The 16,682-nt window shown below is 31.0% G+C and overlaps 3 protein-coding genes across 4 annotated transcripts; all 3 read left to right on the top strand.

Annotated features, from left to right (window-relative positions):
• The first annotated feature begins 227 nt into the window (after nt 1-227).
• On the top strand, nt 228-4,023 carry LOC126853681 (probable hydroxyacid-oxoacid transhydrogenase, mitochondrial). Its single transcript, XM_050599656.1, has 8 exons — nt 228-416; nt 894-1,002; nt 1,456-1,719; nt 2,066-2,298; nt 2,397-2,630; nt 3,047-3,209; nt 3,332-3,613; nt 3,744-4,023. Exons 1-8 carry the CDS (start codon nt 364-366, stop codon nt 3,825-3,827), a joined length of 1,422 nt encoding a protein of 473 aa, XP_050455613.1. The 5' UTR covers nt 228-363; the 3' UTR covers nt 3,828-4,023.
• A 4,386-nt stretch (nt 4,024-8,409) lies between these two features.
• LOC126853707 (glyceraldehyde-3-phosphate dehydrogenase-like) lies at nt 8,410-11,467 on the top strand. 2 transcript variants are annotated; one of them, XM_050599708.1, is made up of 7 exons: nt 8,410-8,550; nt 8,891-9,157; nt 9,496-9,611; nt 9,927-10,184; nt 10,399-10,574; nt 10,823-11,017; nt 11,217-11,467. In XM_050599708.1, exons 2-7 carry the CDS (start codon nt 9,073-9,075, stop codon nt 11,332-11,334), a joined length of 948 nt encoding a protein of 315 aa, XP_050455665.1. In that variant the 5' UTR covers nt 8,410-8,550; nt 8,891-9,072; the 3' UTR covers nt 11,335-11,467. The 2 variants fall into 2 exon arrangements, with proteins under 2 accessions (XP_050455665.1, XP_050455666.1); XM_050599709.1 differs by lacking the exon at nt 8,410-8,550 and having other exon boundaries at nt 8,884-8,961; nt 9,034-9,157.
• A 536-nt stretch (nt 11,468-12,003) lies between these two features.
• LOC126853702 (glyceraldehyde-3-phosphate dehydrogenase 1-like) lies at nt 12,004-16,086 on the top strand. The gene is made up of 5 exons (XM_050599703.1): nt 12,004-12,137; nt 14,073-14,169; nt 14,249-14,488; nt 14,575-14,829; nt 14,924-16,086. Exons 2-5 carry the CDS (start codon nt 14,092-14,094, stop codon nt 15,350-15,352), a joined length of 1,002 nt encoding a protein of 333 aa, XP_050455660.1. The 5' UTR covers nt 12,004-12,137; nt 14,073-14,091; the 3' UTR covers nt 15,353-16,086.
• Nucleotides 16,087-16,682: the final 596 nt, after the last annotated feature.

Below are 16,682 nucleotides of genomic sequence, written 5' to 3' on the forward strand. Positions count from 1 at the left end.
GCATTGTATTGAAAGTTAAAAATTTCAATTTCAAAAAAACAAGAAATTATTATTTAATTATTCGAATCCGATAAATAGCAACAACGTCATAAAACGCATGATAAAATTCCGTCGATACAGCCCTGTCTACACATGAATACGAACACGTAACGAATTGACCTCATCAAAAACTTCGTGATAAACATGCTGTAGTAAAAAGAGGGGGAATATGAACTGGTCGTGGTATCAAGGAGACTATAAGGTAGAGTGAAGCACGAGAGTTCGTAGAGAGCATTACTTCGTAATATTTTCGATCGGAAGACTTGTTCTAATTTTCTCCAATCAGATTTTTTGCAATCTTATTTACAAAATATTGTGTATAAAATGCTACCGAAACGACGCGTCATTGATCTTTTGCAAGTTATCTCAACTCAATCGTAAGTAAATCAAATGTTTATTGAAAGTTTCATATAGAAAAAAATAAGAGTGGCGATATTGTGTGTCAAATGGTATCACGCAGAGTATTTTCATCGTATATAGCGATAATATAGACTAACGTAATAATGATAAATTTAATCGAAAAGTACACTATACATCTTATCTAATAGCATCAATATGGGCAATGATAAGTACGATAATTAAGATAACATCGTACTTTATTTCATTAAAATTATAAAAATAATTTGCGTCAATTTTTTGAAGATATTACATAAATAATTGTCAAAAAAAGTAGACTGTAACAATATCAAGTGGCCATCTGTCAAATGAATCTACACAATATTCATTATTCAACATTCATTAAATCACCATATGTTCACGGACATGCTTATTGTTAATGACAAAGAATGAACATTTATTTGACGATAAACATTTTAAATTATTTTGACTAATATTAATATAATATAATTTTTTAGATGCAGATGTCCAGCACACGGAAATCCAGGAGTTATCAACGTATTGGAACAACGGAAAACACAGACTATCGCGACAAATATTACGCCCAACAAGGAATATGCATTCGAAGTGAGCCACAAAATTTTGTGTACAGAAAAAACAAAACCATTAATCATTAGATATTTGTTAATTGATTATATCACATTCGTTAATTGATTACCCCATTAAATCTAAGAAATATGTTGGATGCAGATAAGAATTATTTTTATAATCTTATTTGTATTTTCTGCCGCATGTTTTTAAACTTCTGATAATAATCTAAATATTACATCGAAACATATCAAATGTAATTTGCGCAATTGCTCTAATAAAATTATTTCAAAAATTCGTACGGCACGAACAAGTGAATAATAAATTTAAATAATGCAAAAGATATTTAAAAAATATTTGAGAAATATTACATTTTCTTCAATGGCTTATTTTTCTTATAAAATTCCAAACGATTTGCATTTGTAATATAATAATAATTTCAGATAATATATATGTTAATTATTTACATAATTAAAAAATGTAAAATTTTAGATGGCTTGTTCTACTGTAAGATATGGAGTAGGAGTAACGAGAGAATTGGGAATGGACATACAAAATTTAGGAGCGAAAAAAACATGTCTGATGACTGATCCTAATTTGGTGACTTTAGCTCCTGTAAAAACTGCTATTGATAGTCTCGCAAAATATGGGATTCAATTCGAGATTTTCGATAAAGTACGCGTGGAACCAACAGAACAAAGTTTGCAGGAGTCAATCGAGTTCGCCAAGCGTGGAAATTTTGACGCTTTTATAGCGGTACATATGCAATTACATTAACATAAGATAACGTTTCATTAATAATGTTAATTGATTAAATTTTGACAATATTTTTTACCTATTTTCATATTGCGGTTGATATGGTCAGAATAGTAAAGTCGGATTATTATCAAAAATGATTAAGCTGAATGTTTCAAATAATTTTATATTTGATTTTGTATCTCTATAAGAAATGTAAAAATATTTTTATAAAATTATATAACTTTTTAATAATTAAGCATACAATAAAAACGTTCTTATTTAAAATTCACGATAAATAAATAAATAAAATAAGAATTGTTTATACGTGAGATAAGTTCGTAAATTATTAATTTAAGTGCTATAGGTTGGCGGTGGCTCCGTGATGGATACCTGCAAAGCGGCTAATTTATACAGTTGCGATCGAGATGCCGAATTTTTAGATTACGTGAACGCGCCGATCGGAAAAGGAAAACCTATTCAAGTTTCTCTGAAACCGCTTATCGCCATTCCGACAACCTCTGGTACCGGTTCTGAGACAACTGGAGTATCTATTTTCGATTATCGCCCACTAAAAGCCAAAACGGGAATCGCGAACAGGTAATATTATAATTATCATATATTATATCATTTAAAAAGCTGTCATTTATATCATTTAAAAAAACAGAAAAATTAATTTGGTAACACTTTTATCGCAGAGCTCTACGTCCAACATTAGGAATCATCGATCCTCAACATACTCTGACTCTACCGGAGAGAGTGTGTGTTTATTCCGGTTTCGATGTGCTCTGTCACGCCTTAGAATCCTTCACGGCGATACCCTATACAGAGAGAACACCATGCCCATCAAATCCGATTCTGAGACCAGCCTATCAAGGTAGCAATCCTATCAGCGATGTCTGGGCGCGATATGCTCTACAAATTATGCGCAAGTAATAAATCAATCAATTGCTTATGCAAAATATCCTAATATATGCGTACATATTGGAAATTACAGAGACTCAAATTAAAATACAAAATTGAGATATTTAAAATTAAATAAAATATTGGCTAAATTTTTATCAAGCTAGAAATATGTAATATTAAAAAATAATATTTCAAAGTTATATAATGTTAAAATTCTATCCTTTTTTTTTAATAAATAACAAAACATGATTTTAATTTTCAATTTTAGTTTGCCATACATCAAATTTATGGAAATTAAAAAATTTGTTAAGTTGCGAGTTTTCATACAAAAAATAATTGACTTTAAATTCGTTAAAAAATATGCACTTTTTTAAAACACATACTTTCTAAAAAAATGAATTGATAAAAGGCATATATTAATATTTACTAATTTCTTGCACAGATATTTTGAGCGAGCGGTTTATAATCCAGACGATTTGGAAGCGAGGAGTTCTATGCATTTGGCAAGTACAATGGCAGGCGTTGGTTTCGGAAACGCCGGTGTTCATCTTTGTCACGGACTTTCATATCCCATCAGCGGAAACGTTCGAAATTTCCAGCCAAAGGTAATAAAAACTTAAATTTATATACTCATACAATTATTTCTGTATTTTACATTATATTAAACGTTTGTAAAACTTTATGATATTTTTCCGGCTTGAATATATTCACTGCTATCTTATTTAAGGGATACAGCAACGATCATCCCATAGTTCCTCACGGTCTATCCGTTGTGATTTCCGCGCCAGCCGTTTTTTCCTTTACTGGAAACGCGTGTCCAGAGAGACATCTGGAAGCTGCGGAATTACTCGGCGCAGATGTCAAAAATGCCAAGCGAGCCGACGCCGGGAAAATTCTGGCCGACACGGTGAAAGAATATATGCGCATTATGAAAATCGAAAACGGCTTGACAGAGCTCGGTTTCAAGAAAGAAGACATTCCTACTCTAGTTCAGGGAACATTACCTCAGGTGAATAATGTATTCAACGAGGAATATTTTTCTAATATCTATTATCAAACGAAAAAATGTGACAAGTGTAATCAATCAATATTGTATAGCTTTTATTTCGAGAGTGTATACTGAATTAATTTTTTTCCAGCATCGCATCACCAAATTGGCGCCTCGAGAACAATCGGAAGAGGACCTCACGCAATTATTCGAAAATTCATTTACCATCTATTAATAAACTTAATATTACGATAATTGTATATATTATCAGCAGATTGTAATAAACAAAGATTCTATTTTTTATACAATAAAAAGTAGAACAGTATCAGAAAATTTATTTGCCTTTAATTAAATAATGAACTTCAATTGACTTCGTCTATTGTTGCATGTATAATTTTAAATAAAGTTATGTGTAATCCACTGTTAAAAAAGACATGTTAAATTGATACTCGCAAATATTATTGCTTTTTTCCTTGATACTGATTGATTATCTCGAAACTGTACATTACTTCATATAACAGAATAGATTTCTGTATTTCGAACATTATAAATTTTCGTGTGTCGTATAAAATGTCGTATAAAAATATATCTAAGTAATGAATAAGTAAAAGTATGGATAAGTAGATTTTTTTATATTTCCGGCTTTTTAATTAAAGTTCTGTGTAGCACGTCACGAAATATAAAAGAAATTCTTAACTTTTATTATTAATTTTTACGCTCCAACCAATATTCAATCAATTGTCACTTTTAAAATTTTTTATAATTAATTATAATTTTTTTATCAACTTAATTTCTAACTTAAATTATAGAAAAATTAATAATTTTGAATTTTAATCTCTTTACAATTTTTTTATAATTAATTTTCACTTTTTAGTTTTCTTAAAAATAAATTTTATTTTACTTTCTCTAAAAGATAATTTTAATTCAATTTCTAAAATTTGCCTGAAAATAAATCTTATATTATTTATATTTTATTTTTTTGATTATTTTCCTAATATTTTAATAAGCTTAGTATTTTTTAAATTCCTAGTAAATATTTAATTCCTTAAGAATAGTAAAGTTAAGATAGTTCCAACAGTCCTAACAAATTTTGACTGGCTAAGCCAATAATCAGGGATTACCGAAATTTTGGAAAGCGCGTCCTAATCGCGTGCCCTAATAGAATGCATCGCATGTTGCTTCCGTTGGGCTAGTTGGACCTACCTTTTGTTGATCCTAGCCATATTGATTCTGGCTACATCTAATCAAAGATATAGCTTTCGACCTCTATCAGAGATCGATAAAGGAAAATCGATATAGGATACGCGTACCGTATCCTGTAATTTTATATTATTATATATTATTAATTATTATTAATTATTATTATTAGTATTATTATAATTATTATTACAACTTTGGCTTCGTCAAATTGTCCACATGGCGCAGAAGTGTTTATTATTAATTTTATTTTATTAATTTTATTAAATTTTATTACTTCAATCATTTATTAAATTTGATAACTTGGCATTAGATTAATTAGAGATGAATGGGCTATGAAAAATTATGACAAAATTAGCGCAACATAAAAATAATTATCAATATTTCATATAAAAAATAAAGTTGTTAGCATCTTTTTTATTAAATAAATTAAATAAAATTGAGAAAAATATTTTATATTTTTCTTTAATTTTTGTTTTAATTTACATTTTAAATTATATTTCTAATATGTTTTGATATATATTGAAAAAGTCTATTGAAAGTTGTTTGATTTAATCTATTCTAGCCCATCCATTTTGAGACAACGGATCTATTTACAATCTACAATCTACATTTGCATCAATATCTACGGATCCGTCATCTCAAAATAAAATAAACTTTTCACTCACCGGCACTGATGCGCAACAGCGGAGATTTGGTCTTGAGGCTACGTTGTCTGCAACACACAATTATAAAATCCAAATTATAGTAACGCTCCAAATAATTAATATTTCAATAAATTATTATTTTACGCACCGAGTTTTATATCAAATGCATATAATAATAAGAAGGTATATAAATATGGAATAATTTTATAAATTCTAAAAAAGAAAACTATTTTCTTTAAATAAAAACTTTTATAGTATAAGTCTCTCTTATTTAAATTATTCAAATAATGATCGAATCAAATTAATCCATGTACGGGATTTTATAATAATTAATATAAAAATAACAATACTCACCCTTGGGTTGCTCCGCCGGTGCAGGATGCCTCTCCTAGACCTCCTCCTCCTCTCAGGATGTTAGGATCATTAGATTGATCTGTAACACAAATAAAAAACCAAATTGTAGCAGCGCATAAAATAATTAATATTTCCAAAAATTTTTTATATGCATTGAATTTTACATTAAATGCATATAATAATAAATAGATTAACAAAATAATTTTAGAAATTTTGGAAAAAAAAACTACTAATAATTCTAATAGTTTCATATAAAGTCATAATTTAAAAGTTGAAACTTTTACAATATTATAGATTTTATATAAAAATCTTTTTCTCTAATTCTCTTTTACTTAAATCATAAATAAAAAATTAAATTACGCGATTAATTGCTCAATTTAAATTGTACGTTTGCAATTAATAGATAATTAATAATTAATAGATAATTAATATTTAAATAAAAAATTCCTCACCACAGGGTTGCCTTCACCGGTGCCCGATGCCTTTCCTAGGCCTCCTTCTCCTCTCAGATTATTTCACACGCGCGATACTTTAAACGGCACTCCCGCATTTTTATTAAAAGATACTTCCGCACTTGTACGCGCGATATTTTCAACGACACTCCCGTACTTTAAAATTTCGCGACGCGAAAACCATCCGCGGCACGATGACAGCACTAACGATACGACGAGCCGTCCGCGGCACGATGACAGCAACGACGACGTTGGATGCTTGGTTTTCCCCTTCTCAGTAAACCTTTAGAGACCTTAAGGCCCTTAAGGCACTGTCCAGGTACTAAGCCCTCCTACCGCGGCAAGGTTACATCCTAGGAGGATATTATACGTATATATTTTTGTAAAATTATATACGTATAATGAGAGATTATATTTGAAAATAAATTATCTATATCGCATCCCTATTTTCTCTCGATAAAAAGAGATGCGATGTAGATATATTTTGAAAAAACAAGTGATATATATTATACGTTATATTATATAATAATTTAAATTGGATCTCATACATTATTGAAGAAATAAAAAAAGAACGAGCAATATGTTTTGAAGCTAATATAGATGGCAAATAGAAATAAATTATCTACTGCATACTTTTGTTGTGTCTATCGGATGCTTTCCAGGACCTCCTTTTCTTCTCTTGCTGTTTCATCGTGATATTCACATTCATTCGCAAAAATATAGTTAATTACGGTTAGCGACAATCGCGACATACTTTGCACCGGCACTCCCGATCGTGGGACAATCACACGAGACAAACTTTATTATATTGTAAAAAAGAACACGAAGAAGAACAAGATTTGTTTGATGTTTACACGACGTCAGAATTATGCGTCATTCGTAAAAGCAATGCTGTCTCTATTATTAAATTATTATTTTTTATTTCTTATTTTTAAAAGTTAATTAATCTTTAATTGTAATAATCATAGCAAATTATATTTTAATATGTATCGCGATCGCATTTAGAAAAGAAATTTCATGGAATGTATCGCGCTTTACTACCTTACTGTTCGAGTGTTGCCATGAGAATGATATCCGTAAATCGTAATAACCGTAATACATAAACAATAGCGCGCTAATGTTTACGTCGACAAGGCCATATTATTCTACACCATGTTATCGATAATTTGCTGCCAAAATATTTATATACTATGACGTATATACTGTGACAAACGGAATATTAAATTATACAAGTATTTGATGTTTTAGATTATTTATTTAATAAACAACTACTATATCACGGAATTTATAGTTATGTTAATTGAAAAGGAATTTGACGGAGTGTCTCACACCACTACTTTACTGCTCGAGCATCGTTATTTGAATGATAACAATGCCATAAACCACAACATATTAACAATAACGCGCTAATGTTTTCGTCGCCAAGACCGAATACAATATTATTGATAATTCGCAGCCGAAAATATTTTGCGTACATTGAAATATTAAATTGAAATATTAAATTATATATATATAATTAATAAATTATATATATATTTTAAATTATAGGTAAATTATTTAATAAACAATTAATATATTACGGAGTTTATCATTATGTTAATCATTATTCAATCTTGCGATTTGGCTATTTTGTTGCGCGTCCTTAATCCGAATCATGATTATATTGTCAAAAAATAAAACAATAAAACATCGGATAAAATATATAGTTAAAATATATAGTTAAACATCAAGTATTTAAAAAAAAATAATTATATATAAAGTTAAAAAAAAAATTATAATAATTGTTTATAAAGAGAGAAAGAGAAAGATCGCGACGAAACAATAATTCATAATTTTAATTTTAATTTTCATTTCAATTTTTTATTAAATGTGTATGTTACACAAAATATGCGCTTCAAAATTTATTCTTTATGGTATAATTACGTATTATTCAAAATTTAAACTGTGTGAAAGATAATTAATTATTTATCATATCAAATTATTTCCCGATACTTGTCGCGATCGCGTTGAGTCGATTTGATGGAGTGTTTCGCGCTCTACTTCCTTACTGCTCGAGTGTCGCCCGGAGAATAATAAAGCCATGAACCATAACATGTTAACATAAGCGCGCTAATGTTTACATCGTCAAGGCTGTATACCATGTTATTGATAATTCGTTTGCCGAAATATTTTCCGTGACTATGACGTATATACAAACGGAATATTAAATTGTACATGTATTTTAACTTATAAATCAATTAATAAATTAACAATTAATATATTACGGAATTAATCGGACCTGTGATTCAACTATTTTATTGCGCAATCCGTAAGTAATTATATATACATACACATAAAATAAATGGCGCGCGCGTAGTGCACGTTTATAATAGTGGATAAAAATAGAATAAAATGTATAATGTGTATAAATACTTTTTCTTCCCCTCTAATTAAATTTATAATATATTAAATAGTTAAATAACAAAACTATGACGCATGTGTACAACTTCTCTCGTAGCTCGTAGAGTTTCGTAATCAGTTTCGCACTGTTTACCGTTTGATATAACATCATTTCGAATAATATACATAATATTCTTAAATCTTTTTTTTCTGAATAAGAATTGCTAAATATTAGCTGAAATAACAATTTTACATAGAAATCATGGCAGTTGTAGGAATTAACGGATTTGGAAGAATTGGGAGAATGTGTCTTCGCGCTTGTCTCGAAAAACGCATTGAAGTAAATTTCCGATTATGCGCAATATAAATATAATCTATCACTGATTAATAGATATATTGATAAATATCACAGGTAAAATTAATCAATGATCCATTCCTTACTACCGAATATATGATATATCTTTTTAAACACGATTCTACTCACGGGCCATATGCTCTACATTTGGATTGTGACAAGAATTATATAATTAGCGGTGGTAAATATAATTGTAATTTTTTCATGCTAAAAAATAAAATATAAAAAAGTATGAATAAAATAAATTTATTTTATTCTCTGTGTAAATCATATTTTCAAAATATTGTAGATTTTGATAAAATTAAAAATTTATAAAACTAAAATAAAAAAATAATTACACGTCCTCCAAAATTGTAATTACTGAAAAGATTTTCAATAATAAAGTCTCAGTTTTCCTAAACTGTCAAAAACATTCTAGTTACTTCTTGTTTTATCTAACATTTATAAGAACTAAGAACATAATATATTTTTATATGATAAAAAATTATGAATATATTTATTGCTGGATCGTTCAATGAGAGCTGAGAATCGCCACGTCGCAAGAAAAGCAACCATGGAAAGTACCGTGGAAAGAAATGGGAGTGACATACGTTATAGAAGCTAGTGGAGCATTTACATCTTTAGAGAAAGCAAGCGTAAGATCAAAAATATTTTTCTTTGTACTTACTTAAGGTAACAGGTCACATCTATGTTGATAGATAAAACTGCTAGATCATTCTCAAAATTCTGAAAATAAAAGAAATAATTTATTTTCAACAAGTTATCAGAGTTACATTAATTTTACGATTATATTAAGCTTGAACAGATTTACTCAAACTCTGTAAAATCCTTAAAGTATAGCATTTGATTTTATATATATATATATATATATATATATATATATATATATATATAAATTGCCCAATTATATTTTAAAAACAGGTAATCATAACACTATATATTTTTTACAGTTACACATTGATGGTGGCGCGAAAAGAGTTATTATCACCGCACCGTCAATCGATGCACCGATGCTCATTTTCGGAGTCAATCATACGTGTTACAATCCTAAGAAGGACGGAGTCATTTCTGCTACGTCTTGCACAACAAACTGTGCAGCTCCAATTGTCAAAGTTATGCACGATAACTTTGAGGTTCTCGAAGCAATGATAACTAGTATACACGCGGTGACAGCAACCCAAAACACCGTAGATGGTCCGATAGAGAAGGTTATTCAATCTAATATAAAACTTTAATTGCTAATAATGTTCTTTGCGTACAAAAAAAATTACTACAAGATATATCATATTTCCGAATTTTTATCTTCGATAAATTTTTATTTATCCTTAGAAGATTTACAATTTATTTTCAATTTAAATAATTTAAAATAAGAGAAGTAAGAAAAATTATGAAAGCTTTACTGTTTGAGTATTTTTGCTGCAGTGTCGGCCTACCACATTGTGGAGAGACGGCAGAGGCGCTCTTCAGAATATCATTCCTACTGCAACCGGCGCCGCCAAGTCATTAGCCAAAATTATCCCCGAGCTCAAGGGCAAGATCTCAGCCATAGCATTTAGGGTACCGATCCCTAACGTTTCATTATGCGACATAACATTCAGGTAATTGGCGAATGGAAAAATTTGCCACAAATTTATCGCACAACTGACCCATAAAATCTAATAACAATATATCCTCAGCGTTTAAACTAATATAAAAATGGACCCGTTTAAGACAACAATGTTCGATTTCTTTGCTAATGTACATTTGATAAGACAAACGATCATGTTTGATACTAAACATGCAAGATACAAGACGATATTCTTGTGCTTGAAAATCGTTCGTGATTTTCCGTAATATCGCTTTTTAGAATTAATAAACCGACAACATACGAAGAAGTGAAAGAAACGATGAGAGAAGCATCAGAAGGGCAGCTAAAAGATATCCTGGGATACACGGAAGAGGATTGTGTGTCGTCAGATTTCAATCATACTACTTATTCCTGTGTGTTCGACGCCAAAGCAGGCATTCCGCAGACCAGTTCTTTCATCAAGATCATCGCCTGGTAATAATATTATTGATATCATTATAAATTTTTCTCTCAAAAAACCCATAAATCATATAAATTATTTAATTTATATTATTCAAAATATTAATGCAATCTCTATGTCTTATATATAGAATTTATATATGTCGGAGATTTATAATTTTCCCTCAATCAGAGAAATTGTGTATTAATATTGAAAATGTCGATTTTTTTACAGGTATGACAATGAATATGGTTACGCATATCGTATAGCCGATCTGGTTCAATACATGTATAACGCCGATTACGGTAATGTCCCTGCAACTGGACAAGCTATTGAGCATGGTGACGCTTAAAAATTATTTAATGATATTTGAAAACTCCAGCATTCACTTTACTTTATGGACACACAGTCACGTGCTTTCTTTACATAACTAAAATAAAGTAAATATTTTCATTGATATTTATAAAAATAGATGTCTCCAAGATATGAATAGATATTGAAAAATTAAAGCTATATGGTTAGCGCATTTGGCTTTGTATGCAAGATTTTTAAAAATACTGTTATAGAAAGTTGTAAAAACTACGACTTTCATATTGTAACTATGTATTATATAGCAAGATTATTGATATATACCATATCACTCACATTTTGCAAACAATTATCTCAAAGTATGAAGCACCTTTGCATAAGAGAACTTTTGTCCTTACCTTCCGCTAAGCACATATCGTTGTTCTTTCATTCGCGTGATCCGTGAAATAAGCACACAACGATGATAAACCCTGAATATATATCACTCCATCGCTTTCAAGAAATATTTATTTTAATCGATTCGGCTCTTCAAATGGATCCGAAACAAACGAGGAGATACAAATTTTGAACGGACACCGGCATCGGTTAGCATTGTCGAACTTCGCGGCACGCTACACATCGATAATTGAGTCACGTGATCCGGGCGACGCCGGCGTTGACGAGTCATGTGACCCGCGTGACGCGGCGTTGGCAAGACACGTGACGCCGAGCATCGACGATGATGCACTAGAGGGTGTCGGTTACGCGCCAGCGCGGACGAGCATAGTTTATATTAGCGATCCGTGCCCTTCAAATGACACTATTTCGTTAGTAACCGCGACGAACGGAACTGATCTTTTTTACTTGGTGAGTATCCTCCTCTCTCAATTTGATACGTATGTCGTAGTTTTATCATTATTATTGTGATGAATCATCGTCGCCGGTCGCTCGTTCACCCGTTATACGGAGTTTATTCCTGTCAAACATAATACATGCGTATCGTAATAATAATGTCGGCGTCTCCCATTTCGCGACGAATGCCGCATCGGCCATTCTTGTGACATCGAATGGATGAGTATCTCTCTATTCTCATCCAGATCACGCGAGGCGATCGGTTTCCTGTATTCCTATGAGAGAACTTTCAAGAAATATATCGCGATGATGTAACGACAAGACGAGGTATCTTCTTCTAGCCGGCCGCGAAAATTAATCGCAAGAAATGTCCTTCGCTTATGTATAGATCGTTAAATGTCCTCACACGATCAATATTATTGCTCAATTATTGACTATTGACCAATATTTTGCTTGCTATCATTAGTCCTCATCGATTGGATATTGTTAGTCGTTTTAAAATATAATTTGCATGTTGAAATTATTATGTCAGATACAGATAGTTCTCATCAGTTAATATTAGAAAACATACTAGTTATTTTACAATTTTCACATTAAAAATTTTTTATGTCAATAAAATATAAGTTATTGTAGATATATTAGTAACAATATTATTTTTTTTTTAATTTTGCAAAACAATAATTCCTTGTAACTTGAGTAATCTATATGCTTATTTTTATATCTTTTTCTTACGCTTTATCATTTTATTTATATATATAACTGTTTATATTCCAAATATTTGAAGAAAACATTTACAAATATTGTTTCGTGATTTAATGAATTATTGCAAAAATAAGAAATGAGTTTTAAGTTAATATTTAAAATAGAAAAATTAAAATTCAAAGATTAAGCTTCATAAATAAATACAAAATCATCATAATTTTGATACTAATTATGATTACAAATAAATTTGTTAAAATATAATAATAATTGCAAAAAAATTTATCGCATTCACGAGAAAAATTTAGTGGTATTTAATATTGTTATAATATTTTTTATTCAAATAAAGATCAGAACTCTCTAATGCAAATTACAGCATATGTAATTGCAAGAATATATCGATGCATCTAATCGTAATCATCGAATGATGCCGGCGATTTATATTAATTTTATCAAATATTGTTCGATAATTTCGTACATGCCAGATCATGATCATTCTCAAGAATATCGAGGTGCTAAAAAAATCTGGTCACCCTTTAACCTTGCTTGACCTTCAAGATCTGCTCATCCAATCCGACGTGGTGTTTTCGAGCAATGTGCCAAGATGTTACTGTCACAGCTGCTTTCATAGTCAAAAATTAAAGTCAAGATTAAATAACATTGAACAATTTTACATTGCAAATTATGTAAATAGTTATAACCAAGTTTCTTCGATAATTAGTTTATATGTATATTAATTATATTTTTAGAACACGATAAATTTAAAATTTAAAAAAAAATTTATCTATGTAATATATTGATAACAGATTTTGTCAAGAATAGTCACGAATACAGCAATGATATCATAAGAAAATCGCTTCAAACAATCCTTATTTAATAAAACAAAATAATTTCTATAAGCACAGTGATGTGCATAATTAGTAATATTTAATACATCTTTATATATGTATATATATGTACGATACAAATAACAGCATCGATAATATCAATTTTAATTAATACGATATTTATTAGTATTTTTGAAATATAGAACAATTAGTATTCCGAGAATAGTGAAGAAATAAATCATTCGCTGCAGTCATAAATCGCACTCTTCAGCCTAACCTATCTAATAATGAGATTCGTTACGATGAAATTTATTTTCTCGCATCTGTTTGACGTGACCGCGTCTGCATCATTGATCGCAATCGCGCAGAAAATACACGGTCGTCATGCAGCACTTTATAATATTTTCATTCGTCGATTTTCCAGTTGCAATCAAGAGGACGATATGAGTAAAATCGGAATTAACGGATTTGGCCGTATCGGCCGTCTCGTACTGAGGGCTTCCTTGGAGCGTGGTGGTCAGGTACGTTGAAAAGCTAACAATTTGCGAATCGGATCGAATCGCGATCATTTTACTAATCCGAGAACTCTCTATCAACCAGGTTGTCGCCGTCAATGATCCTTTCATCGGTCTCGATTACATGGTCTACATGTTCAAGTATGACTCCACTCATGGCAAATTCAAGGGAGAAGTCAAGGCCGAAGATAATTGCCTGGTTGTCAATGGAAATAAAATAGCTGTCTTCAGCGAGCGCGACCCGAAGGCGATTCCTTGGGCGAAGGCCGGTGCCGAGTACATCGTCGAATCCACCGGCGTGTTCACAACCATCGAGAAGGCATCTGTATGTCCTGAAATCAAAATAAAATTTATATTCAATTCATTGATTTTTCAATATTTTGAGTTCAATGTCTTTTGGCGGATTTGCAGGCTCACTTGGAAGGCGGTGCCAAGAAGGTCATCATCTCCGCTCCGTCGGCCGATGCACCAATGTTCGTGGTCGGTGTAAATTTGGACGCTTACGATCCGAGCTGCAAGGTAGTCTCCAACGCCTCTTGCACTACCAATTGCTTAGCACCTCTTGCCAAAGTAATCCACGACAACTTCGAGATTGTTGAGGGCCTCATGACAACCGTACATGCGATTACAGCCACTCAGAAAACCGTCGATGGACCTTCTGGCAAGGTACATATGATACATAGCTATTTAACGAAAGAAAATCAGGATGAAGATTACATGATGTTATATAATAATAATTATTACGCTTTTTCCATGACAGTTGTGGCGCGATGGTCGTGGTGCGGCGCAAAACATTATTCCCGCTGCAACTGGCGCTGCCAAAGCAGTAGGCAAGGTTATTCCAGCTCTTAACGGGAAACTTACCGGCATGGCTTTCCGCGTACCCGTACACAATGTGTCCGTGGTTGATTTGACGGTTCGACTTGGCAAACCTGCCACATACGAAGCTATCAAAGCTAAAGTAAAGGAGGCTTCCGAGGGTTCTTTGAAAGGTATTTTGGGTTACACCGAGGACGATGTTGTCTCAACCGATTTCATCGGCGACAACCACTCCAGCGTTTTCGACGCCAAGGCTGGCATACCTCTCAACGACAATTTCGTAAAGTTGATCTCGTGGTATGACAATGAGTTCGGTTATTCCAGTCGAGTCATTGACTTGATCAAGTTCATGCAGAGCAAAGACAACTAAACAGTTTTCGCGATTCAATTATTCATTCTCTTAACTCCGGTCTTGCCGTACGGCGAATCAATCGCTGTATGATGCATATCACTGTAAAAAAAAGTTGCTGTAAAAAACCATATTTAATCAGCATCATTACTAACTTGTAGCAGAGATATACACGGAATAAAACAAGGCGTGTAGCATACATTCTTTCTCGTACAGTTGATAGAGTTGTTGATTAAGTGTGTTCATCGCTAATTGGAATATAAAACAAGATAGGCTCTAATGTTCATCGTATTTGAAAATCTATATATATCTGGTTACACTGTGTCGGAGTTGACTTAGCTACGAATCGTAATAAATATGAATATGAATATTGTCACATAAATATTATGCAACAGTATGATCGCGAAATTTATGCTGCGTAAAATCGAAATGAAATAAAAATAGAGAGAAATGTATGACAATATAATTGCAGTTAAAATTCATTCTATTAAAATCATAATAAACTCAAATAATTTTATTCGTCAGAAAATGAAGCATAGTTTCATCACAATTTTTTTTGCGAGCACGGAGGTTTTATTGTACTTGTATTCTACCGTGATAGAATTATAAGCATATATATATTCGTCTTTCATCACTCGTTCATTCGTACACTAGAGATACATTATAAGTACTTGTGATTTTCTTCTGTATGATTGATATTATTTTTCATTCAAACATACAATAAAACATCAATAAAAGTTCTTAGGAAACTAAAATGATTTCTTTATTTGTATTCGGCAGACACTTTTGTCTACGTGTATATTCTATATCTGATTACATGTTTTTACAAGATCGCAGATGAATAAGTCGAAGATAATTCTAATATAATCTTATATAATTTTTACACAGTATCTAAACAATTACAAAAGATCTATTTTGTCCCATGATTCATAGTGAAATTTTTTTTTTCTAAACAGTTCCGCGATTTGTATTTAATAAGACAATACTGTCGGCCTCATCATTAATGTCAGTAATATAAAATTTAAAATTTCATGGTATATGGCACAAAGAGTTATTAGTTTAATAATAACGATCACACTTGGCAAATTTATTTATCCGCTGTAAACAGTAGTGAAAATATTTATGAACGCATGACATAAATCTCTTTTACATTATATATAATCACGGATTAATACATAAATTTGATATAGAGAAATAGTGATTTGGGAATGAAGCGCTAAGATTGATATAGAGCTATGCCACATAAAGGTTAAACTTTCAAAAAACACAAAAAGAATTTAATTGAAAATTTATTATTTAATTTAAAAATAACTTTGCTCATGTATTCATTGTAAGGCAATCGTTTATGTGT

The sequence above is a fragment of the Cataglyphis hispanica genome, chromosome 12, assembly GCF_021464435.1.
Source record: "Cataglyphis hispanica isolate Lineage 1 chromosome 12, ULB_Chis1_1.0, whole genome shotgun sequence".
Lineage (NCBI taxonomy): Eukaryota > Metazoa > Arthropoda > Insecta > Hymenoptera > Formicidae > Cataglyphis > Cataglyphis hispanica.